Source organism: Bufo bufo, chromosome 7 (genome assembly GCF_905171765.1).
Source record: "Bufo bufo chromosome 7, aBufBuf1.1, whole genome shotgun sequence".
In the NCBI taxonomy this organism is placed as follows: Eukaryota; Metazoa; Chordata; class Amphibia; order Anura; family Bufonidae; genus Bufo; species Bufo bufo.
The window spans coordinates 175,692,641-175,720,510 of record NC_053395.1 but is presented as its reverse complement, the minus strand read 5'-3'; the positions used below and the strand labels follow the sequence as shown (position 1 = coordinate 175,720,510).

The 27,870-nt window shown below is 44.4% G+C and overlaps 1 protein-coding gene across 1 annotated transcript in view; it reads right to left on the bottom strand.

The window, feature by feature from the left end:
• The window catches only part of CERKL (ceramide kinase like), a 139,874-nt gene that overhangs the window by 88,961 nt on the left and 23,043 nt on the right, over positions 1-27,870 (bottom strand). The window contains exon 2 of the mRNA XM_040441505.1: positions 33-272. Within this exon, the coding sequence (XP_040297439.1) occupies positions 33-272 (240 nt within the window). The remainder of the gene's footprint in view (positions 1-32; positions 273-27,870) is intronic.

The window sequence follows — 27,870 nt, the reverse complement described above, 5'->3', positions numbered from 1 at the left end:
CTGTAATAAAACATATCTAAAAGGTAACTTACCATTCAAAATTTCCTTTAATTGCCGGTACCAAATATCACAGTAGTCTTCACTTAAATTATGAAAGTCGATGGCGTTATCTTTTAGCTTATGTCCCTTTCTGTTACAGAGAAAGATTGTGATGCCCAGCAGGGTTCCACCTTTATCCTGCCCTGCCAATCTGCGTCTCTTCAGTTTCACAGAAAATATGTCCTTCAGATCAATGGATTCTTCTTTAGGTTGTGGTTGGACTTTCGAGCTTCCTGTGTTGGAGAAAGCATATAGGAAATATTTTATATAACAGCGTACTGAAAAGATTTTGAAACAAAGATACAAATGTGAGAAGAAATCTACTTTGGTCCTGTGGGTTAGATGTGACTAAGGCCTCATGCACACGACAGTATTTTTTCACGGTCCGCAAAACGGGGTTCCGTTGCTCCGTGATCCGTGTCCGTTTTTTTTTCAGTGTGCCTTCCTTCATTTTTGGAGGATCACTAGACATGAAAAGTGAAAAAAAAAATCTAAGTCAAGTTTGCCTTGAAAATGATAGGAAAAAAACGGACACGGATCACGGACGCGGATGACAATCTTGTGTGCCTCCGCATTTTTTCACGAACCCATTGACTTGAATGGGTCCGCGAACCGTTGTCCGTCAAAAAAATAGGACAGGTCCTATTTTTTTTGACGGACTGGAAACACGGATCACGGACGCGGATGACAAACGGTGCATTTTACGAGTTTTCAATGGACCCATTGAAAGTCAATGGGTCCGCAGAAAATCACGGAAAACGGAACAACGGACACGGATGCACACAACGGTCGTGTGCATGAGGCCTAAGTCTGATACGTTAATTAAAAGGAGCTATAAACCTAAAATGAAAAACTTTTAAACGTTCTGCTTAGGAAATGAGCTGCTAATTTCATACACATGCATGGCACTTTTCCTGGAGGTTTTCAGAGCTGGAGATATAATATATGAGAAGAAGTATCTGACCATCAAACTTATATGAGCTTTTTGAACATTCCATTCTAAAACCAGGAGCTTTAAGGCCCCCTGCACACGATCAGGATTGCGTGCGGATTTTCCGCGCGGATTTGCGTGCGGAAAATCCGCACCGTAGGTCATGTCCATTGTATTCTATGAGAATTTGAAATTCTCAATGCACACGATGCAGATTTTTTCCGCGCGGATTTTGACCTGCGGTGCGGATTTTAACCACCTCAGCCCCCAGTGCTTAAACACCCTGAAAGACCAGGCCACTTTTTACACTTCTGACCTACACTACTTTCACCATTTATTGCTCGGTCATGCAACTTACCACCCAAATGAATTTTACCTCCTTTTCTTCTCACTAATAGAGCTTTCATTTGGTGGTATTTCATTGCTGCTGACATTTTTTGTTATTAATCGAAATTTAACGATTTTTTTGCAAAAAAATGACATTTTTCACTTTCAGTTGTAAAATTTTCCAAAAAAAACGACATCTATATATAAATTTTGCTCTAAATTTATTGTTCTACATGTCTTTGATAAAAAAAAAATGTTTGGGTAAAAAAAAAATGGTTTGGGTAAAAGTTATAGCGTTTACAAACTATGGTACAAAAATGTGAATTTCCGCTTTTTGAAGCAGCTCTGACTTTCTGAGCACCTGTCATGTTTCCTGAGGTTCTACAATGCCCAGAAAGTACAAACACCCCACAAATGACCCCATTTCGGAAAGTACACACCCTAAGGTATTCGCTGATGGGCATAGTGAGTTCATAGAACTTTTTATTTTTTGTCACAAGTTAGCGGAAAATGATGATTTTTTTTTTTTTTTTTTTTTCCTTACAAAGTCTCATATTCCACTAACTTGTGACAAAAAATAAAAACTTCTATGAACTCACTATGCCCATCACGAAATACCTTGGGGTCTCTTCTTTCCAAAATGGGGTCACTTGTGGGGTGGTTATACTGCCCTGGCATTCTAGGGGCCCAAATGTGTGGTAAGGAGTTTGAAATCAAATTCTGTAAAAAATGACGAGTGAAATCCAAAAGGTGCTCTTTGGAATATGGGCCCCTTTGCCCACCTAGGCTGCAAAAAAGTGTCACACATCTGGTATCTCCGTACTCAGGAGAAGTTGGGGAATGTGTTTTGGGGTGTCATTTTATATATACCCATGCTGGGTGAGAGAAATATCTTGGTCAAATGCCAACTTTGTATAAAAAAAATGGGAAAAGTTGTCTTTTGCCAAGATATTTCTCTCACCCAGCATGGGTATATGTAAAATGACACCCCAAAACACATTCCCCAACTTCTCCTGAGTACGGAGATACCAGATGTGTGACACTTTTTTGCAGCCTAGGTGGGCAAAGGGGCCCATATTCCAAAGAGCACCTTTCGGATTTCACAGGTCATTTTTTACAGAATTTGATTTCAAACTCCTTACCACACATTTGGGCCCCTAGAATGCCAGAGCAGTATAACTACCCCACAAGTGACCCCATTTTGGAAAGAAGACACCCCAAGGTATTCCGTGAGGGGCATGGCAAGTTCCTAGAATTTTTTATTTTTTGTCACAAGTTAGTGGAAAATTATGATTTTTTTTATTTATTTTTTTTTCATACAAAGTCTCATATTCCACTAACTTGTGACAAAAAATAAAAACTTCCATGAACTCACTATGCCCATCAGCGAATGCCTTGGGGTCTCTTCTTTCCAAAATGGGGTCACTTGTGGGGTAGTTATACTGCTCTGGCATTCTAGGGGCCCAAATGTGTGGTAAGGAGTTTGAAATCAAATTCTGTAAAAAATGACCTGTGAAATCCAAAAGGTGCTCTTTGGAATATGGGCCCCTTTGCCCACCTAGGCTGCAAAAAAGTGTCACACATCTGGTATCTCTGTATTCAGGAGAAGTTGAGGAATGTGTTTTGGGGTGTCTTTTTACATATACCCATGCTGGGTGAGATAAATATCTTGGTCAAATGCCAACTTTGTATAAAAAAATGGGAAAAGTTGTCTTTTGCCAAGATATTTCTCTCACCCAGCATGGGTATATGTAAAATGACACCCCAAAACACATTCCCCAACTTCTCCTGAGTACGGAGATACCAGATGTGTGACACTTTTTTGCAGCCTAGGTGGGCAAAGGGGCCCATATTCCAAAGAGCACCTTTTGGATTTCACAGGTCATTTTTTACAGAATTTGATTTCAAACTCCTTACCACACATTTGGGCCCCTAGAATGCCAGGGCAGTATAACTACCCCACAAGTGACCCCATTTTGGAAAGAAGAGACCCCAAGGTATTCGCTGATGGGCATAGTGAGTTCATGGAAGTTTTTATTTTTTGTCACAAGTTAGTGGAATATGAGACTTTGTATAAAAAAAAAAAAAAAAAAAATCAGCATTTTCCACTAACTTGTGACAAAAAATAAAAAATTCTAGGAACTCGCCATGCCCCTCACGGAATACCTTGGGGTGTCTTCTTTCCAAAATGGGGTCACTTGTGGGGTAGTTATACTGCCCTGGCATTTTCCAGGGGCCCTAATGTGTGGTAAGTAGGTAAATGACCTGTGAAATCCTAAAGGTGCTCTTTGGAATATGGGCCCCTTTGCCCACCTAGGCTGCAAAAAAGTGTCACACATGTGGTATCGCCGTATTCAGGAGAAGTTGGGGAATGTGTTTTGGGGTGTCATTTTACATATACCATTGCTGGGTGAGAGAAATATCTTGACAAAAGACAACTTTTCCCATTTTTTTATACAAAGTTGGCATTTGACCAAGATATTTCTCTCACCCAGCATGGGTATATGTAAAATGACACCCCAAAACACATTCCCCAACTTCTCCTGAGTACGGCGATACCAGATGTGTGACACTTTTTTGCAGCCTAGATGCGCAAAGGTGCCCAAATTCCTTTTAGGAGGGCATTTTTAGACATTTGGATACTAGACTTCTTCTCACGCTTTGGGGCCCCTAGAATGCCAGGGCAGTATAAATACCCCACATGTGACCCCATTTTGGAAAGAAGACACCCCAAGGTATTCAATGAGGGGCATGGCGAGTTCATCAAAATTTTTTTTTTTTGGCACAAGTTAGCAGAAATTGATATTTTTAATTTTTTTCTCACAAAGTCTCCCGTTCCGCTAACTTGGGACAAAAATTTCAATCTTTCATGGACTCAATATGCCCCTCACGGAATACCTGGGGGTGTCTTCTTTCCGAAATGGGGTCACATGTGGGGTATTTATACTGCCCTGGCATTCTAGGGGCCCTAAAGCGTGAGAAGTCGTCTGGAATATAAATGTCTAAAAAATTTTACGCATTTGGATTCCGTGAGGGGTATGGTGAGTTCATGTGAGATTTTATTTTTTGACACAAGTTAGTGGAATATGAGACTTTGTAAGAAAAAAAAAATAATAATTCCGCTAACTTGGGGCAAAAAAATGTCTGGAGCCTTACAGAGGGGTGATCAATGACAGGGGGGTGATCAATGACAGGGGGGGTGATCAATGACAGGGGGGGTGATCAATGACAGGGGGGTGATCAATGACAGGGGGGTGATCAGAGAGTCTATATGGGGTGATCACCACAGTCATTGATCACGCCCGTGTAAGGCTTCATTCAGACGTCCGGATGCGTTTTGCGGATCCGATCCATCTATCAGTGCATCCGTAAAAATCATGCGGACGTCTGAATGGAGCTTTACAGGGGGGTAATCAATGACAGGGGGGTGATCAGGGAGTATATATGGGGTGATCACCACAGTCATTGATCATGCCCCTGTAAGGCTTCATTCAGACGTCCGGATGCAGTTTGCGGATCCGATCCATCTATCAGTGGATCCGTAAAAATTATGCGGACGTCTGAATGGAGCTTTACAGGGGGGTAATCAATGACAGGGGTGTAATCAATGACAGGGGGGTGATCAGGGAGTCTATATGGGGTGATCACCACAGTCATTGATCACGCCCCTGTAAGGCTTCATTCAGACGTCCGTATGCGTTTTGCGGATCCGATCCATCTATCAGTGCATCCGTAAAAATCATGCGGACGTCTGAATGGAGCTTTACAGGGGGGTAATCAATGACAGGGGGGGGTAATCAATGACAGGGGGGTGATCAGGGAGTCTATATGGGGTGATCACCACAGTCATTGATCACGCCTCTGTAATGCTTCATTCAGACGTCCGGATGCGTTTTGCGGATCCGATCCATCTATCAGTGGATCCGTAAAAATCATGCGGACGTCTGAATGGAGCTTTACAGGGGGTTGATCAATGACAGGGGGGTAATCAATGACAGGGGGGTGATCAGGGAGTCTATATGGGGTGATCACCACAGTCATTGATCACGCCCCTGTAAGGCTTCATTCAGACGTCCGGATGCGTTTTGCGGATCCGATCCATCTATCAGTGGATCCGTAAAAATCATGCGGACGTCTGAATGGAGCTTTACAGGGGGGTGATCAATGACAGGGGGGTGATCAATGACAGGGGGGAAATCAATGACAGGGGGGTGATCAGGGAGTCTATATGGGGTGATCAGGGGCTAATAAGGGGTTAATAAGTGACGGGGGGGGGTGTAGTGTAGTGTAGTGGTGCTTGGTGCTACTTTACTGAGCTACCTGTGTCCTCTGGTGGTCGATCCAAACAAAGGGGACCACCAGAGGACCAGGTAGCAGGTATATTAGACGCTGTTATCAAAACAGCGTCTAATATACCTGTTAGGGGTTAAAAAAAACACATCTCCAGCCTGCCAGCGAACGATCGCCGCTGGCAGGCTGGAGATCAACTCTCTTACCTTCCGTTCCTGTGAGCGCGCGCGCCTGTGTGCGCGCGTTCACAGGAAATCTCGCGTCTCGCGAGAGGACGCGTATATGCGTCCAGGCGGAATGAATCAACCACCTCCAGGACGCGTCTGTGCGTACAGCGGTCCGGAGGTGGTTAAAATCCGCGACATGTCAATTAATTTTTTTTTTCCTGACCGGATTTTCTTCATTCACTTAGTGAAATCCGCATGCGGAAAATCCGCACCGAATCCGCACCAAATCCGCACGCAAATCCGTATGCAAATCCGCACCAATTAATGCGGATTGACCGCACAGATTTGCCTGCGAACACCTGCGGATTTCAGTGCGGATTCTCCGCACATGAATCCTGATCGTGTGCATGTACCCTAAAGGGTTTCTGTCACCAGAAATACCTAAATGAAACTGCCTGACATTAGCGATGTGCTAAAGCTGAACCTAAGGCCTCATGCACACGACCGTTGTTGTGTTCCGTTCCGCAAAATGGGGTTCCGTTGTTCCATGATCCGTTTTTGTTTCCGTGTGTCTTCCTTTATTTTTGGAGGACCACCAGACATAAAGGAAGGTAAAAAAAAGTCTAAGACAGGTTTGCCATGCAAATGATAGGAATAAAACGGACGCGGACACGCGGATGACAATCTTGTGTGCCTCCGCGTTTTTTAGCAGTCCCATTGACTTGAATGGGTCCGCAAACCGTTTTCCGCGGACAAGAATAGGACAGGTTATATTTTTTTGACGGACTGGAACCACGGATCACGGATGTGGATGGCAAACGGTGCACTATCCGCATTTTCAACGGCTCTATAGAAATGAATGGGTCCGCATCTGAAACGCTAAAATCGGCGGAATTGACGCAGAGACAAACAACAGTCGTGTGCATGAGGCCTAACTAGCCTATGCCTACTTTATCTATGCCCCCGTTACTCCATAAATGTAACTTTTACCCCGGGTTCACACCTGAGCGTTCTGAAAGGAGCGCTCTGTATGCGCGATTGTACGGGCGTTTACAAGCGCGCATACAGAGACAAGCGAACACACATTGTCGCGCGTTCCCGAAAGTCTATGTACGGAAACGCGCGACAAACGCCCAAAAAAACGCTCAAGTACTTGTTTGAGTGTCGGGCGTTTTACAGCGCGATCGTACGCGCTGTAAAACGCCCAGGTGAGAACCATTCCCATAGGGAAGCATTGGTTTCTCCTTGTTGTGCGTTTTACAGCGCGTAGGAACGCGCTGTAAAACGCTCAGGTGTGAACTTAGGGTAATAGTATGCTAATTAGCCTCTAGGAGCAGGGGGGGCATTGCTCCTGCTCCTACTCCTAGAGGCTCCATTCCCCCACCTCTGTCACCTCCCTCCAAGCCTTGATTGACAGGGCCAGGCAGCGTTCACATCCTCCTGCCGGCCCTAAGTGCATGTTAAATCTCTCTCCTGCGCCGTGCCCTTCAGTATTTGGCGCAGGCATAGTGAAAGAAGGACACTCACTCCTTCCTGCGCCTGTGCTGAATACTGAACGGCACGGCGCAGGCGCGAGATTTACCATGCGCTCAGGGCCGGCAGGAGGATGTAAACGCTGCCTGGCCCTGTCAATCAAGAATTGGAGGATTAGACAGAGGTGGGAGAACGGAGCAATGCCCCCCGCTCCTAGAGTCTAATTTGCATATTATAAAAGTTACATTTATGGAGTAACGGGGACATGGATAAAACTAGGAATAGGCGAGTTAGATTCAGCTGACATTAGCACATCGCTAATGTCAGCCAGTTTAATTTAGGTATTTCTGGTGTTTACAAGTGAAGGCCTATCCTCAGGCCACCCCTGACGATCAGCTGATCCACAGTAGCTCCTGAGTCGGAACTCCACATCTCTGTCCATTGTATAGTGACCACTACTAATGTTTGTCTATGGAGAACTGCATGACTTTGTGCATCTCTTTGTAATGGGCATCACTGAAACACCTGAACTTAATAATTATGCAGGGTGCTCACATATGTATGGCCATAAATATGATATAAATTAATCAAGATTCTGCTCCGTCCTTCAAACCGCACATTCAGGCCCTTTCCACCTTCTGTCGCCTCCAACTCAAAAATATCTCTCGGAAACGCTTATTCCTCAACCCGGAGTCAGCAAAAATGCTTGTACATGCCCTCACTATCTCCCACCTAGACTACTGTAACATCCTCCTCTGTGACCTCTCATCTAGCACCCTCGCACCCCTCAATCTATCCTCATCCTCGACTAATCCATCCCCTCCCACCCCGTTACTCCTCTGTCTCTCCCCTCTGCCAATCACTCCATTGCCGAGCAAAGTCAGTGTAAAATACTAACAGATACATATTAGGCGTCCATAATCTGTCCCCTCCATACATCTCTGAACTGTTTTCCTGATACATCCCCACATGTAATCTCCGATGCTCACAAGACCTCCTTCTCTTGTCGTCTTATCACCTCTTCCCAAAAGTGAATCCCCCGTACTCTGGAACTCTCTATCCCAGTATATCAGACTGTCGCCTTCAGTGGAAACCTTAAAAAAAAAAAAAAAAATACCAAAAACCTACCTCTTCAGACAAGCCTACAACTTTCAGTAACCCCGCTGCCACTATATCACCGTAACCAGCTTTACCCTCCCCCTCAGTATGCGTCCCCTATCCCTTCTACATTGTAGGGGTCCTCTCTCCTTCTGTAACTTGTGTTGTTCATGCTTAATGCAGTTGTTCTGTATTATGTATGTGCACCCCTTATCATATGTACAGCGCCATGGAATGAATGGTGCTTTAATAAATAATAATAATAATTATTATTATTATTACTAATCACTATGGACTAGAACATTTTTTGGACTGATCAGTAATACCAAAGATAACTGTAATTAACTTCTTTGCAGCAAAAAAAAATAAAAAATATAATAATTAAAACTTTAGGGATAGGGCGCATTTAAATGGAATCTGCCGCTAGGTCTGCATAAAGTAGTCACAGAAACGCTGATTTCAGAGGTGCGCCACTTACTCGTCAGTATGCAGTTAGCTTGCTGTTTCCATAACTCCCAAGTGAAGGCTGCTCAGTCATTTCCATTGCCTCCCCCGGCTGGCGCTTACTGAGGTTATTCCCATGTCGACCAAGAAATGCAGATATGGGACAACACCTTTAATGGAATATTTCATAATCTGTTTTAGCCCTTTTTTTTAATAGAGCAATAGGGGGTCATTTACAATCAGTAATACGCCTATATTGGCCGTATTTCAGATTGTGCCGCAATCTGCGACTTTTCCCCGGTCACGACGGGTCTAAAAAAGTGGGCGGGGAAGGGGACGGTCCAGCAGGCCCGTTTCATTCATCATTTTCTAGAAAATGGTCTAAATCTAGGACAGCAAGGAAGCAAAAATGGCGGTCTTAATAAATGACCCCTATAGTTAGAAAAATGTAAGGTGCAGACAGTGTTCGTACGGTGTGAGGTTATCTCCTCCGAACAAAATGTGACTATAATCCTGCAAATCAACAGGGACAAATCTGTTTGTGGATATCTTAAAATAATAAACCATTGTTCTAATAAACAGCATAGGACCCCATGAGGAGTACCACATGGCAAAATCACAACATGGGGCAGAAATCAGTCACATAGCGGTAAGTAGAATTTAGCTAAATCGCGTCAGTCCAAATTCAATTTCTCTATTACAGGCTCCAATCTGATCCTGAAACGTATGTAAATATAAACCGCCATCTAGAGAGCTAATTAATAAGACTAACGTACAGCTATGTCTTCACTCGCTATTTAGAAGACCAAATTTAATACACAGTTATTATTTCTCCCGACCCCCACAGGAGCACAACTAATCAGTATTGGAAAAAATCTTCCTCCCATCTGGTAGCAATAAACTTTTCTAAAAGACTGAACAGTGTTATTTAATCCTGTGACTTCTTACTGTGAACTAAATTAACTTTTGCTACTGTTTTGTCATATCACATTGATATCAAATTAGCTTGGACGGGTCTAGTGGTCCAGTTAAAAGAGAATAATGGCAACGAGGAAGAGGAGCTTCTCCGAGTAATGTCACCTGGCCGGTAATCGCTGCCTACGTGCTGCAGTCACAGAGAGGGAATGGATTAAGAGTAGGGTTCACTTTTATTATTTAAATACCGCCAATTATGAATATCATGCTGTGCAAAAGCTCACTATAAAATACACGGACTCTCACTCCAAATTAATCTGATAGTTCCTAATGTTTGTTACCTTGGAGACACAATGATGGCTTTATTAGAAGCTGCTTCCCCATCATTAGGCGTCTTTATCGCAAACAGAAAAGCCCAAGAAGTGGAGAAATCATGCTGCTTTGTAAAACTATACTAGTAAAGTATATGCTTGCTGCAACTTAAATAGGACCTTTCATGTTTTTTTATTAATTTAGATAAATACCTTTACCTGCGGGGTGCTGATGCTGCCACCCTGCCTGATTTTTTTAAATATCGCTCCTGCACTCCGCTGTGCCCCTTGCAGTTTTCCCGCTCAGTATGTTAATACTGAGCATCGGTACAGGGAGGAGGAAACGCCAGGGTTTCTCAATGGGCGCCCCCTTCTCCCTGGCTGCGCCACGATCCAATCACAGCGGAGAGCTTCACAGCCAGGGAGAAGGAGACGTGCTCCATAATTTTTGCGGACAGCACACGGTGTGCTGTCCACATGTTTTGCGGCCCCATTGAAAAGAAAGGGTCCGCGCCCGTTCCTCAAAATTGCGGAACGGATGCGGATCCTTTTATACGGTCGTGTGAATGCACCCTAACTGGAAAAATAATTTTAAAAAAAGAGCAAACAGCAGGAGGCGCTATACAGAAAGATTTCAGTGAAGAACTCAGCGGCTGTACCAAGTGTTTAATTACATGCAATTATAAAAGTATTCAGATCTAGGTGCTAGTTTGAAAAATGTAGAATATTTTTCATGGGACAACCCCTTTAAAAGTGTTGTCTAACAATAAACAATTATCAACCTAAGACCCCGTTTTTCCTCAATGCACGACCGATGTAGGTGGTTGTTTTAGTCAGCCGCGAAGACAATGAATGGAGGCACATCACCTGTGGAGAGATGATAAATGCCCACTGTGGGACAACCTCTTTGTCACCTGGACAGGCTCCCCTCGGTACAATTGCAGTGGCTGAATTTGGGGTGGCCCCAACGCTACGCTGGGTTCCCCGGACACTGTCGAGGTGTCACCATGTGTTGCTGCTTTACGGAAGGGATGGTAAGAAGTGGTGCACACCAATGGTAATTAAGTCCAGAGAGTCAGGGTCTGCAGTAACCAGTGTGCTTCTTTACTGGAGGAATTCAGTTGCAAAACAATACAGGCGAGAAATACGGCTGGCTTCTCAACTCTCCTCCCTGGCAGAAGAAGGGTTTGATGCTGAGGAAAGTCCTGAGCTAGCTGTTCCTCTCTCTCCCAGAAGGCTGTACCCTGGCCAAAGGCTGGTGATCCAGGGTCTGTCACAGAGTATCCCTGTCTCAGCGTCTTCTTCTGGTCACTCAAGTAGTCTGGCAGAGTCTCCTTTTCCAAGCACTGTTCCCTAACACTAGGGGCTCTGACTGCTCTCCTTATATACAGTTTCTAGCTGAACTAGAATCTTCTAGTGGGAGGGGTGGAGTGGAGAAACTTAGCACAAACAAATACAATGTTACACTTTCTGTCTTTCATAGACTTACATTAGAGCTTCGATAATACTTAAATGGCCACGACACAGCAGTTTTTCCAGACAAAAACAAGTCTTCAGACATGATAACAGAGCTAAACCAGACATTCAATAGGTCAGTCTGTCTGGTTTTGGTGGCAAACAAGTCTGGCTTTTTCCCTCCAAAACATACTTTTCTTCAACAGCATGTCAGTGCAAGTTAACCCTTTAAAGTGAAATAATGTAAGGAATAGGGTTGCACCGGGTATTGAATTATCGATACTCAATCGATACTTTTGTACCGTAGCGATTCGATACCGGGATTTGCCTTTTACCGATACTAGGCTGGGCTACTGTGCAGCCTAGTATCAGAGAACATGGCTCGCGCTGCTCCTAGCAGTCCGTTTCCGTATTTCCATTTTTCCGTTCCGTTGAAAGATAGAACATGTCCTATTATTGCACGCAAATCAGGTTCCATGGCTCTATTAAAATCAATGGGTCCGCAAAAAAAAAAAACGGAAATGTACTCCGTATGTCTTCTGTATCCGTTCCGTTTTTGCAGAATCATCTATTGAAAATTTTATTCCCAGCCCAATTTTTCCTATGTAATTACTGTATACTGTATATGCCATAAAGAAAAAAAAAAACGGAACGGAAAAACGGAACTGAACCGGAAACACTACTGAAACAAAAAACGGAAAAACTGTTCCGTTAAAAACAGCCCGCAAAACACTGAAAACGCCATACGGTTGTGTGCATGAGCCCTTAGGGCTCATTCACACGACCGTGGTTTTGATCAGCATCCAAGCCGATTCACTTCAATGGGGCCGCAAAAGACGCGGACAGTACTCAGTGTGCTGTCCGCATTCGTTGCTCCGTTCTGTGGCCCCGCAAAAATTATGAGGTATGTCCTATTCTTGTCAGTTTTGAAGACAAGAACAGGCATTTCTATAATGGGCCTCCTGTTCCGTTCCGCTAATTGCGGAAGGCACACGGGCGGCATCCGTGTTTTGTGGATCCGCAATTTGTGGACCGCAAAACACGGCACGTTCATGTGAACAAGCCTTAAAGGGGACGTTCTCACAACAAATTTATTGCGCTGTAAAATCTGTGAACACCCCCTTACAGTAGCAGCGAAGTGGATGAGATTTACCAAATTTCATTAACCCTCTGCAGGAAGGAAAGTCTGCGGCAAAATCCTAATTAGGGGCTCATGCACACAGCCATAGTTTCTGTCTGCACCCGATCCGCGTTTTTTGAGGAACGGATGCAGACTCCTTAATTTCATTAGGGTCATAAAAGATGTGGACAGCACACCATGTGCGGACCGCATCCGCGCGTCCATTCTGTGGCCCCGCAAAAAAGATTTTGTGGACAAGGATAGGACATTTCTACAAAAGTCAAAAAATGAATGGCCGTGTTTTGCGGATCTGCGATTTGCAGACCGCAAAAAACTTAAGGCAGTGTGCATGAGCCCTAAACCTGGTTCAGACTTTGCCACTGTGGATTTCGGTCCAACATGCTTTGAATATTCTGCCGCAGACGATCAACACTGGACCCGCTACATGTGGCCATAGCCTTGATAAATCTGACCCTTTACACGTTTTTTTTTTTTATTCCAGGACAATGCTGGAATAAGGCAATTTGCCTCAAACAATCTATTTCCAGTCCGTCAAGGACCGAGAAAAAAATATAAAAAATCTGTTTGTTCCAGGAAAAAGCAAATTATGTCAAATAAATGTCCCCTATTAGTAAGGACGCTGTGAATTTACGATTGACAAATGTGTGTATTCCACTGTATGGGCTACGTGCTCCCACAGGCTTCACCCGGTGTGAGTCTCATTCAAACAGAATTTAATATTCTTAATTATTAGAAGATTAGATAAGTCATTCTACAGTATAATGTGCTCGGATCCCCCCACTGCTTCAAATCCAAGTGCGGTGTAAATCTCCACATAATATAAGCCGGCGGAGATTTATCGGGGAGGCTTATTTTTCATGCAGAATTTCAAAAAATTATATATAATAATAATTATAATAATAAAAGAGGAATGTTTAAAAACTGCGAGCACAATTAGCTTCAAGCAGATATAATCCTGCCCTAATCCTGTTTACGGTCTACATCAGACAGATGTGCCAAGACTGATTCAGGCCTCATGCACACAGCCGTTGTCCGGCCGCGGCTGTACTGCTGCCCGCAAACAGCGGGTCCGCAATATGCGCGCACCCGCTGTGTGCTCCACCCATTCAATTGAATGGGTCCACAATCCGAAGCTGCGGTGCGGAATGGAGGCACGGAACCCCACGGAAGCCCTACAGAGTGCTTCTGTCCGTGCCTCCGCACCGCACGAAAATAGAACATGTTCTATTTTTTTGCGGTGCGGACGGATCACGGACCCATTCAAGTTGAATGGGTCCCGATCCGTCCTGGCCGCCGCGCAGACGTTGCCCATGCAAATTGCGGTCCCCAATGCACGGAACGGCCGTGTGCATGAGGCCTTAGGCAGACCCTCGGCTTACGGTAATATTTCTGTTAAATATTTCTCGATCTGTTTTTGTTAGACCTTGGCGCCGAGTGATTTCGGCTACTGCTGCAGCAGAAGTGCTCCTCTGCCGTGAACACACGACCTGCAAGCAGAGATTATCTGATTAAACTGTCTCCCCCAATGAAGATTTGCCAATTTGGTAGAGAATTAAATAGCATTATGTCTGACAGAATATCTAAATCTCGAGAACAGATGGTGCCTAGTGCCGTAGTAAGTGTTATGAGACGGGCGCTAATATTTTGAGGAACAGGATATCGCTGCTGATACCTGAAGAAGGCCACATAACAGTGATGGAGCAGATGTTATGATGCAGGAACTTGACTTGTAGTATTAAGGTCTTGCAATTAAAGGGAACCTGTCATCAGAACAGGCCTATCACACTATTTACATGTCACCACTGTTCCAGCTGCGCTCTTTCAGAAACTGGTTTTGGTGAAGCGCATCCAATGTACTTGCTGGAGTTAGGACTTTGTTTTCCGTCCTGCATAACGGAAACCAGACGGATCCCCTATGCTGCCCATAGACTTCTATTATGACGGATCAAAACAGAATGCCTCTTAAAGGCTTCCATTTTCCATTCCGTCCGAGAATTCTGTTACATTACATGATAACTCTGTTATAACGGAACCTATAAAGGAATACCCTAATGCAAGTGCGAACCCGCCCTTATTGGGGCGCATCGATGCATGCAGGGAGTCATCCCCCCTTATCCGGTCCACCTCGCTTTCACAGGCCTCCCCTTTCCTCCTTGGCCGTGCTTTTTTGGCTTTTCAAGTTGCGTATTTGGGCTGCTACACTACATATTTTTCTTGGCCTCTCTTTGGCTTAGGCCCCTTTCCCACAGGCGAGAATTCCGCCCAGGTGCAATGCGTGAGGTGAACGCATTGCACACGCACTGAATCCGGACTCAGTCTAGTTAGGGCTGTGCACATGAGCGGTGATTTTCACGCATTACTTGTGCATTGCGTGAAAATCGCAGCATGCTCTATATTCTGCCTTTTTCACGCAACGCAGGCCCCATAGAAATGAATGGGCCTGCGTGAAAATCGCAAGCATCCGCAAGCAAGTGCGGATGGGGTGCGATTTTCACGCATGGTTGCTACGAGACGATGTTAGTAAATTGATTAAAGTCAATTTACTGTAATATTTTCCCTTATAAAATGGTAATAAAGGAAAACAATAACATTCTTAATACAGGATGCTTAGTAAAATGTTGCTTGAGGGGTTAAAAAAATAAAACAATTAACTCACCTCATCCTGTTGTTCGCGCAGTCGTCTTTTTTCTTCTTCTTTGAGGACCTGCAAAAGGACGTTTGATGACGTAATCAACGTGGTGAGCGCGGTGACGTCAGCGCAGGTCCTGCTGAATGAAGATAGAAGATCTGCGCGAACAAGTGGATGAGGTGAGTCAATTGTTTTTATTTTTTAACCCCTAAAGCCACATTTTAGTAAGCATCCTGTATTAAGAATGCTATTGTTTTCCCTTATAACCATGGTATAAGGGAAAATAATAACACCTACACAACATCGATCCCAAACCCGAACTTCTGTGAAGAAGTCCGGGTTCAGGTCTGGGTACCACATTCAGTTTTTTATCATGTGCGTGCAAAATGCATTTCACCCACGCGATAAAAACTGAGCAACGCAACGGAATCGCAGTCAAAACTGACTGAAATTTTGTGCGCACTCGCGCGGGTTTTCCGCAATGCACCCGGGACGCATCCAGAGCAAATCCGGGACGCACGTGTGAAAGAGGCCTTATAAAAACAATTTTGAAACGTATGTGTTTTTTGATTGCCTTTATTTTCCTATAAAAAAGTCTATGGGGAAAAGCAGAGCACGCTGCGATTTAAAAAATGCCACTATAAAAAGGGATTTAGGATTTTTTTATCATTTTATATTGGTCAGCATGTAACATCTGGCCACAACATTTTTATGTTAAAAAACAAAACTGACAAAGGGGTCAATTAAAGATAAAATGAGTATTAACACCCCAGAAAATCCTGCATTTTTGTGGCCTTTTTTGTGTCACACATTTTTTGCATGTTTTTTCCCTAGAATTCTATGGGAAAAGTCTGAAACAAATGCCACACCTGGAGAATACTGCACTCAAAAGTGAGAAAAAACAACAAAGCAATGCTTGCACTGCATTTCATAATTCCCTATTAAGTTACAGTTAACCTCTGGCATGTCACTCTTTGCCAGGAAAAATCCCACGAAAAAACAAGAATTTTTCCTAAAACGCAGTTGCTACGGAGGTTTCTAAAAGGAAAATAAACAGACTCCCTGAGAACTGATTAAGGCTACATGCACACGACTGTATGTGTTTTGCGGTCCGCAAATTGCGGATCCATTGTAATAATGCCTATCCTTGTCCACAAAATAGGACATGCACAATTTTTTTTGCGGGGCAACGGAACGGACATACTGATGCTGTCCGCGTTTTTTGCAGACCCATTAAAATGAATGGGTCCGCATCCTATCCGGGAAAAAAAACGGAACCGACACAGAAACAAACAACGTTCGTGTGCATGTAGCCTTAAAGTGATTTTCCAACTTTTATAACCCTTTTTTTTTTTCGTTTACCTTCCGTTTTTTGCGCTCCGTATACTGTATACTGTATTTCCGTTCCGTTCAAAGATAGAACATGTCCTATTATTGTCCGCATAATGGCCAAGGAATAGTACTGTTCTATCATAGGCCAGCTGTTCCGTTCTGCAAAAAACGGATTGCACACGGACGTCATCCGTATTTTTTGCGGATCCGTTTTTTGCGGACTGCAAAATACTGAAAAAGCCGTACGGTCATATGCAAGAGGCCTTATATTGAGCATCCTGCTTTTGATTAATATATCTTTATAATAGGGGTTTTCTTTTCTGATACAGAGCTCTAAATCCCTCCATAGACATAACATTCAAAGAGAGAATTCTGACTCCTCGCAGCTGCCTTTAGGGGGAGCTTGAAAGCTTACTGCATACTGTTCCATTAATGACTTCAATGTATAACAGTCTGCGGTAAGCTCCTAGACTCCCTCTAGTGGTGACTGTAGGCAGAATGAATCTTACTGTTCTATTCTATGACTATGTAGGCAATTTGCAGCTCGGTTTCATAACAATGCATTGAATGCTGCACCTACTTTAATAAATCACCATCAGGGTATGCTCAAATGTTGCACATATACTGCAGATTTTCTTTGTTGCCAAAAATCCACATCATATTACATCACCAGCTGTGGGGAAAAAATCCACAAAGGAATCTGTGCATAACTTCACAGTGCAAATTTTAAATGCACAGATTTCACCATTTACGGTGTTGATGGTGCAATCTGCAGCAAACCTGCCTACTTAATCAATGAATTTAATAGCAATTTCCCGTGTGGATGTCCACTCAGATGGGCATAGATGCCACCCATCAATCTGTTCAATACTTACTCAACATCAGAATGTCCACAACCCATAAAAGCAAATCTCTATTGTTAAAAGGTGGCAAGCTTGGGCTACAGCTTTCCAGGTGCTACAAAACTACTATTCCCAGCATGCCCTGACAGCCACCGGCAGGAGTTGTAGTTATTCAACAGATGGAGAGCCACAGATTGGAAGCCACTGAAAGATTAACGCTAGACTCCTTCATGAAGACAATCCCCATCTATTAGGGACATGCATAGATCTCATAAGGCCCCACAGAAAATCTTAGTATGGGCCCTTCTGCCCCACCCAGTATGCACATGTCAAACTCTCCCAGCGGTAACGCGGAATGCAACATGCAATGCCCTAGATTTCTGACAAATTTAAGTATTTTTAATTAAGCGTGGGAAATTTTAATTTTAAAAAAATTGTTAAAAAAAGTTGCCCTCTGCCCCACCCACTTTATCCGATGTCAGAAAAAGTGGAACAAGCGTTTCTTAAAAATTGTGCTTATTTTGGCCAGCATATTTCTTAATGCATTCACAATGCACAACTGGCATAAATAAATTGGTAACCTCTATGTCTGTGGCTGCCCTCATACAGTGTATGAAGCCACCACTAGGGGGAGCTCAGTACACAGGAATTTATACATCGGCCTCAGCTACTTCTGTTTAGCTCTCTGCCTGCTGTTGAGGGTAGATGCCAGGTCAGTTTAGCTCCAGGAGAAACATCATCCTTGTTGAGAAAACAATCCCTGAATGAAAGCTTGAGAAGACGTTCATAGACTGTCTACGAACACACACAGCCATTAGTGTTAGCAAGGTATTCAATGTTTACGGCCGAAAGAGACTTGTAGTCTCTGGCGCCTACCGCACTTTCTTTGTGTTTGTAGTCTGGGACACCTACCACATTTTTGAGCGTTTTGCACGCCTGGAAAGGTTGCAAAGGAGCTCAGGGACTACTCCTCCTATTATCATCATTGTTGTAATTTGCCTTTATACAGCTAGGGGCACTGTGACTTGCCTTTGAACTGTGCCTTGATACCCCTGGATGTACTACAACTCCCATTCTGCACCTGAGTAAAGAGAGATACAATTATTTTCTACCATTGGTTACTGGCTCCAGCATCATACGCCAGCCACTACACCTATTTCTCCTGCCTTGCACCCGTACAACACCCCCACCACCCATCAGGCAGGACCCCTGTCACTGCCCTGGCCCTAGGGAGCATTGGTGCGAGGACTGCCACGGTGAATAAGTATTGAGGCCAGAGCCACTACCACTCCCATCCTCCACCCCTGCTCCTCCGTTGCTTGTGATACATTATCTAAGGAGTGCTGTTAATTTGGTTCATTAAAACAGCCCATTACCTGGAATATACAGTATACTTCGGTATCTCTACACTGGAAAAACATGTTTTTTAAAAACCTTCAGCCGCTAATGCACAATTTATTTAATACATTAACATCCCCAGTTCCTACCACAACAAGTCCTCAGGTTTCAATAAAAAGAACACCACATTCAGTTACAGTTATTTAATGCTGATGTCAGGGATTTTATGCCGTTTATTTGCCAAATGTTTGTTTTTCTAAGAACCGGCTTGTACTCTGAAAAGATTAGTTTCTAGGAGACGTGAAATGGTGGGGACTCAAACATCTGCCGCTATAACCGTCCCATCTTACATCTTATGCATGCATGCATTCCTACATTGACACAAGCTAAATGGATATACTGGCAGCAAACTCTAATCTCTACCTTGCTCTCTGACCCTGAGACACTCAGAGATGGAGTTAAAGGGGTTATGCCACAAAAAATATTCTACGTTTTTCATACCAGCATCTGGATCTTAATACTTTTGTAATTGCCTGTAATTAAAAAATATAGTATAGCCACTGAGTTATTCAATAAAATCTATCTGTATAGCGCCACCTGCTGTTTATTCTTTTCAGTATTTCTTGACCAGGTGGTCGCACACGCTCAGTTTAAATCTTCACCTGCCACCAGCCATATTTTCTGTTATAAGCAGGGAAACCGCTACAGCAGAAAGGGCACACTCCCTGAGCTCCCAGTTTGAAGAGAATCTAGCCAAACAATTGGAGCAATGAATGAGGAGATCTCTGGATCCATGTGTGGTACAGGGCTGGGTCTAGCTTTGTTAGATGTCTGATTTTCATTTTTTACATCAATCGTGGCATAACCCATTAAAGGGGATTTCTCATCATTGATAAAAGCCTCCAAATATCTTCAACTACTCACACTTTGATAAAAACATAAAATCCGCCCTTCATGGTGTTAAAACCAGATGCTTACCGGACTCTGTTGTACGGAAGGTACAACACTGGTGATGGATTAGGCATCTAGTACAGAGCTGGTAATGCGCCCAAGCTGCTCCCTCCTGTGTCGGTACGGTCCGCAGATGCCCCAAATTTCTGCTTGCAGATAATAGATTCAGGATAAAAGGGGGATCTCAGATCGGGAAAATGTATTTAGGCAAAGATAAAAGAACAGTATAAACCAACACCAAGAAAGTGAGATTCGTTACAAACAGGGTTCCCCCCTCTTCATCGGAAACGTGTCGCACTTTTCTCGTGCTGTTTTATACTGTTCTTTAATCTTTATTTTAATACATTTTGCTAACCTGATCTCTCCAATTAATCCTGGATCGACTATCTGCAGGCACTCAACTTTGATAGTAGTTTTTCACTTTTATTATAGATCTCATAGATTATAGAATCAATTCAAGACGAGCATATCAAGGAGTGGGTTCCTTCCACCTGGATTCTCAGTCACTCAACGCTTCAGGTGGAACATCATCATGCATAATGACATGGGTAAAATACACTACTTTTATGCTTAGGCTACACACCTATGGTAACTTCATCCAGCACACAACGGTTTTTGTCTGGCTGAAACAAAGCACTCGTGCCGGAAAGGGGACCGATCCCCACTGGATCCCATCATAGTTTATGGGGTCCGGTGTTGAACGGCAGTACCCGGCAATGCCAGGCTGTTCTCTATTGGAACAAGTTACCGGAGATGTGAACTTAGCCTTAGATTGAACATGAGTAATAAATCATAAACCTGGAAACAAACTGCACAGAGCTATCGCTATACTCAGCAAATAGACTCAGGAAATAAAGGTAAAATGATTTAAAAAAAACTCCCAGCAAACATCAGACTAGGCAAATGGATAACAGAATTAGATTCTGGGAACTTAACGTGGCCCCGGAAAAAGAACTAAGTGGCCCCATGTTGTAGGCAGGTCTAAATTGACAGAAGACAGGGCCAACAGAAGTAGGCAGGGTCAGCAATACCATAGGGCAGCACAAAATACTGCCCCAGCAACTCCAAATACCAGCAACTCCAATACCCCAGCAACTCCAAATACCACAGTGCAGAACAATATACTGCCTCCCCTGCCACTGTAGTCAACTGCGTCATCGTCCTGAGGATGGGTATACAGTTGAGTTCAGGAAGGCACCTGCGACTGCCGGCCATGTGCATGAGTACCTGATGCTCCTGGCATTAATTAATGCTGAGAGCGGCAGATCATTATGTACCCGGTCGATGGCCGTGAGGAGGGCTCGGTAGGCCCGCTCCACCGGGAAATTTCCCTGTAGTGTCTATGGCCAGTATGCCCCTGGGTGTAAGGTATTTAGTTACGAGCATTGAAAATTGTGCTAATCTTTTGGCATGCGCTGCAGAATTTCAGATAAAGCATAAGTGCTGGGTCTGATCTGCTTGACACATCTCTCGATATGCAAAAAATTCAGTGGCAGAAAATTCTGCGACTAAAAATCAGTTCCATTCACCTTAAGGCCTCATTCAGATGGCCGTAGTGTTTTGCAGACCGCACATGGCTGCAACCATAATAGAAAATGCGATTGCAGACAAGAATGGAAGGTGCTCTATCCTTTCCGTGGAGCCGCGGAACGGAACCACGGACGCGGACAGCACACGGTGTGCCGTCCGCATCTTTTGCGGCCCCATTGAAATTAATGGGTCCGCACCCGTTCTGCAAAACCGCGGAACGGGTGCGGACCCATTCACACGGCCGTCTGAATGGGTCTTAATGGAGGTGGCAGAAATCCATATGCTTGCTGCCCCATTCAAATGAATGAAACTGATTTTCAGAAATTTCGGCCACAAAATCTGCAGCTTGTGAAGGCACTCTAACTAAACAGCTGATCTTCGGGGGAGCAGAGTGCTGGTCAGGGCCTTTTAGTATAGGCCCTCAATACCAAAGTCCCGGACCACCTCTTTCATTTTTAATAAATTAAATGTATAAAAAGTGCCCGACTGCTCAAGTTGTATTATTTTTCATACGTGTCTAATACCTTTCATAGAGCGTGCCAAGCAAGGGATTATACCGCAGCCGCCAATGTGCAATTTCGTTAAAATCAAACCCCTGCAGGATATGAAAGAAGATCATTTAGCCCTCACAAGATAACAAGAGATAGCAATCCCGCTAGAAAGCGCTGTGGAAACGAGAGCACTAATACAGCTGAAAGTGTGAGCGCTTCTGCTGATGTCCACAAGGACGTGACAGCTTTAATGTTAGGATCATTTTCTTTTGTTTTCTGAAAAAATATGATCTACTGTAGGTGGCCTGTTACTGGCTTTATCTAGATCTCTGAGCACTACGCTGATGATCGCTGAAGGAACCTGCCCCTTTACTGGATGGTAACCTGAACCCGTGCCTAGAAGCCTGCTACCGGGGCTGATTGTGGGCTGTTTTCCTACTGACGTCGATGAAAGGTCACACTGCCGGGCTCATAAAAGAACCACCAGCGTCTACTAAATGGTTCATAGCAGATAGCTGTCAGCTAAGGCAACTTCCACACTGGCGTTTTGGCTGTCTATTTCTGAGATCCGTTCAGGGCTCTCACAAGCGGTCCAAAAAGGATCCGTTTTTTGCCCTAATGCATTCTGAAAGGAAAAGGATCCGCTCAGAATGCCTCAGTTTGCCTCCGATCAGTCTCCATTCCGCTCTGGAGGCTGCTTGCAGCGTTTTACTGTCCGCCTGACGAAGCGGAACCAAACGGATCCGTCCTGGCACACAATGTAAGCCAATGGGGACGGATCCGTTTTCTCTGACACAATCTGGCATAATAGAAAACGGATCCGTCCTCCGTTGACTTTCAATGGTGTTCAAGACGGATCCGTCTTGGCTATGTTACAGATAATACAAACGGATCTGTTCATGACGGATGCATGCGGTTGTAGTATTGTAACGGAATCGACTGATCAGGCATTTTGGACGGACATAATACCGGTATTATGTCCGGCCAAAACGCCTGACAGTGACTGAACGGAAGGCATACTGAGATGCAAACTGAACGGATTTCTATCCATTCAGAATGCATTAGGATATGCCTGATCAGTTCTTTTCCGGCCTAGAGCCCTTTTGACGGAACTCTATGCCAGAAAAGAATAACGCTAGTGTGAAAGTACCCTAACTAAGATCAACTCTATGATCAAAACGTGTTGGAGGTACCTGACAGTGCGGGACAGGAATTCTGCCTGAACGTGCTCGCTCCCGATGCTGCCGCTCTGCGCATGCCCTGGAGCCGTCCCATAGACCTCAATACAGAGAGATGTCCAGGCAGAGAAGTAGGGCATGCACACTGCCACGATCCGAGCCAACAGAGAAAAACAGGAGGAATAATGGCGAATAATAGCGTACCGCTTTGGTGGCCGTAACCCAAGACAAGGAGCTGCATACAATGAAGAGCGGCAAGGTTGATGAAGGAACAATATCAGGACAATGGTGCTTTTATAAAAATGCACTATATTGGTTAAGATGCATATAATAACGATACCTATCATGTAAAACACGAATGGCCAAATATGAATCCCTGAGTAGTTTGAGATAGACTGTCTCTGAGGACATCCTGCCTGACAACTCCACTGACAACCCTGTAATCCCGAGATAGCATATCTCTAGCAAGCAGATTGTGAAAGCTGGATTTGTACTGTACTTTATACTGCACTGATAGCAGAGAAGGGGAAACTACGATTGTCTTGAGTCAAGCGCTGTTTCGGCCTCAGACTAGGCAAATGTTTCGGCCTCAAAATCAGCCCAGTGCTTTCAATGGGAAGCAGCACTTGCTTTTTTTTTTTAGGGTGGAAAAAAGATTTGTGGAAAAAAGAAAGCAGCCTGCCCTTAGACAGTGTTGTATTGAATTGAACACCTATTGGTTAGAAAATGAGACGAGTCAAAAAAGTGCATTAAAAATGTGTCAAAAACCGCACACATTCTGTGATGATTTTTTAAACGCGTTTTTCAAAATCAGTCGTGTGAACTGGCCCTAAGACTTCCCATGATAGCGTTCGGCTGTGACTGGACTCAACATCTGCTTGGGAAAGCTCCCGGCACATACACCAACCCAACAGACAGCAAAATGGTGTCTTCTCGGCCTCTGTCGGGCTGGTAATCTTTTAACTGTACAGGAAAGGGGCGCTAAAATTGTAGGCCACCACATAACATGGGGTCAAAGGGGTTTTTCAAGACTTTTCAGCTGATGACATACCCTCAGGATAGGTCGTCAGTATCTAATCAGTGGGGGTCTGACACCCGGGACCCCCGCCGATCAGCAGTTTGAGAAGGCACCGGCGCTCCTGTGAGCTCTGCAGCCTTTTGGCAGGTTTCCCTAGGCCAGTGACGTCACGTTCATCAGTCACATGACCTAGGCGCAGCTCGGCCCTATACTTCTATGGGGCTGAGCTGTGATACCAAGCTCAGCTGCTATCAAATGGACAGCGCTGTGCTGCGATGCTCACAGGAGCGCCGGTGCCTCTCGAGCAACTGATCGGTGGGTGTCCCAGGGGTTGGACCCCCACCGACCAGATACTGATGACCTATCCAAAGGATAAGTCATCATTTAAAAAGTCTCAGAAAACCCCCTGTACAGTTGTACAAGTTGGAGGTATACTCAAGGGAATGCTCCCAATATACACATCCCAGATGAGATGTGAAGAAAGTCTGACTTACCTACTCATAATGACATATCAAAGGTGTTGATCTGTGGGGTTCCAAGTGCTGAGACCTCCACTAAAGAAGCCCTCATATCGTTCTCTCTCCAACTCAAGACTTTCTATTGAGCCCACCTTCAGCAGCGAGGAGAAACAATGCGCTACATGAGTCCTCTTACTCCTCGTTCTAGTGATCGTGAGGGTCTTAGCACTAGGACCATCACAGATGAAAACCTTTGACATGTCGTTAGGACATATCAAAAGTTTATTTTAATTTCTTTAAGTAGAGGGACACCTAGGTGTTATGTTTAGTTACCCCCCCCCCACGTCACTGATTACAGATACCTTGTTGATCTCATACACAAAAGATGGTGCGCTGTGTCCAGGATGATTGGTGTAATTGTTGGAATAATTGAATGTGTTCCTCCACGATGCATGTGTACAAGGCAATCACTTCATGTTCACTTCACGTGCGCACTTCCTCACCATTGATTCAGCAATGATTAACGTTCTGCTTAACAATGCGGCGGATCCGGGCAGATCGGGTGTCTGGTGACGAATGGCTGGATCCAGGTATTGACAATGTTTACCAGCAAGGAGTCCTTATGGACTTTTAGATGGGAAGCGGCTAGTTTCTCAAGCTGCTGGTGGAAAGGAGACAGGTCACTTGAAACTTCAGATACCACCACAAACCTAACAGATGTTCCCGGGGTCATCTGTGCAGGAACAGAAGCATATGTGCAGGAAACGTGACACTATCATGAAATCAGATGGTGTCTACAATCACAGAGCTTCCTTATGGCTGTGTGACAATATCCGTATCACATACACGGCACATTACATGCAGCAAAAGGGGCATCAATAAAGCCTCATCTAGTGAACGTCTAAATGGGAGAGTGCGCGGTTCAGGGAACGGTCCAGAACAAAGGTCTGTTCCCTAGAATGAGGATATCATATGCAAGGATTAAAAATAAGATAGTGGTATATATCTCTAATTGGGGATAAAACACATATGGTGTTGATTTAAGGGGCTGCTTCGTGGTTATCTTCATACATTCCCACCCTGCTTGTCTATGCAGGTTATTTATATTGATGCTGCAATCCTTGCTTTCTATGCACAAATGCCTTATGGACAAGTTGTGCAGAGATTGGGTAATATTTATTAAGGCTAGCGTTTGATAGTCTTAAAGGGGTTATCCCAAAATTGAAGTCCAAAAAAAAAATGAAAATCATACAGTCCATGATAATCTCTTTCTAACAAATCGAGAACTAGCCCTGTGCCTGACAAGGATCCGGAGATCTCCCCATTCATTGATCTAATTGTCCTGCTAGATTTATTTCAGGCTGGCAGGTCGGGGGGGATCCTTTCTCAGGGAGGAGGGGGGGGACCTTTCTGCTGCAGTTCTCTCCCTGTCACTGTCACAGTATATAACAGTAGATAGGGCTCGTGGCAGCAGACGGATGGGACTGAGCATGTTCGACCACCTCATTATATGGAAGTGCAATTTACTATACAGATTATACACTGGGGGAATCATTATATTGAAGTAAAGAGAATATCTCATGACTGGAGCATTTTGAATTATATTAAAATATCTTTTAATGGTGGCACTACCAAGTTATATTTATTAAGTACCAGCTACAGAGACATTGGTAAAATAATAAAAAAATTAATTTACTTTCCCAAACCCCCTCTACTCCAGCACCACTGGCCTGTCCCCTCCATCAGGCTGCAGCAGTGATGCATTGTTTTGGTTGCAGCAGTGACGTCCCATATACCTCTGCAGCCAATCACTGGCTTCTGCATAAGACTGCTCAGGCCAGCGATTAAAGGGGTTGTCCAAGATATTTTTTTGTCCTGTTTCTAACTAGGCAAATGGAAAGGCTTTACCATGCACTTACTTCATCTGTTGTTGCTGCTTTCTTAGATTTCACTGAGGGTCACATGACCTGTGATGTCAGCTTCTCTCCCTGCTCTGATGATGTTTCTTGCCTGAGAGAGCTGATCTGTTTCTGTAAAGGAGAGGTCACTGTGATGGCCACGCCCCCCTGCACTGCTGTCTGCTCTCTCCCTGGATTCTTCAAGAAAAACTTTAACCCCTTCAGCAGCACAGACTCAGGGCTGAAGTTTTTACTGAGTAGCTACAGGCAGTGGGGAGACAAATGCTGGGCATAGGAGTTGACAGACTAGAGGCGTTCTGAAGAGCATTGCACAAGAACAGGTAGGGAGTAGTGTTGATCAAGCACCAAAGTGCTCGGGTGCTCTGGTGCTCGAGTAGAACACTTTGGGATGCTCGGGTGCTCTACAGAGCACCAGAGCACAATGGAAGTCAATGGGAAAACCAGAGCATTAAACCAGGCACCCCCTGCTCTGAAGAGGGGAGGTTGTCTGGTTCATAGGAAAAGGTCAGAAATTGATGGAAACACCACTGAAATGGTTCGGGAACAGCATTGGGAGGATGTCTAGATGCATCTTGGACTCCCAGGTCGCTGCTGGGAATTATGTTTGTCCGAGTAGTACGCCACTTTTACAGACTGACAATAATACGCACAAAACCGAAGATAAAATCGATTTTAGAGGAAAAGTTGTTAGGAAACATTCTTTCCTGTATATTTACTTGTATACAAAGTGCAAGTGCTGCCAAAAATTACAAGGAAAAGGCACTCCAATGCAACCTGTATATCACATAATGGAGGGCCTTATTCACATTGTGGTACAATTGTTCATGTAGTGGGACTCCTACACTCATAAAGCCTATGCACTAAGTGAAAGGGCTGCCAAAAATTACAAGGAACCGGCAATCCAATACACCCTTTATTACACATAAAGTAGGGCATCATACACACCCTTGAAAAATTATTATTGATGGCCTGCTGGTGACACTCAAAAACATTAGGAGCAAGGGCCTGCTGGTGACCCTCTAAAACATTAGGGGCGAGGGTCTGCTGCTGATCTAACCATCTAAAACATTAGGGGCGAGGGCCTGCTGCTGATCTGACCATCTAAAACATTAGGGGCGAGGGCCTGCTGCTGATCTGACCATCTAAAACATTAGGGGCGAGGGCCTGCTGCTGATCTGACCATCTAAAACATTAGGGGCGAGGGCCTGCTGCTGATCTGACCATCTAAAACATTAGGGGCAAGGGCCTGCTGCTGATCTGACCCTCTAAAACATTAGGGGTGAGGGTCTGCTGCTGAGCAGACCCTCTAAAATATTAGGGGTGAGGGTCTGCTGCTGAGCAGACCCTCTAAAACATTAGGAGTGAGGGAAGCCTAATAAGGCATGTTGATATGATGGAGGAGGAGAAAAGGAAGATTGAACCATATACCTTTTTTGTGGTGGAAGGGGTGCATGGGAATACAGTGTATTCAGTACGCCATAAAAGCCGCATTTAAAGTGCCTTTTTGTTCAGCCGCTTTTCTCAGGTGGAGTAGAGAAGTCAGGGGCAATCCAGGCCTTGTTCATTTTTATAAGAGTCAACCTGTCAGCATTT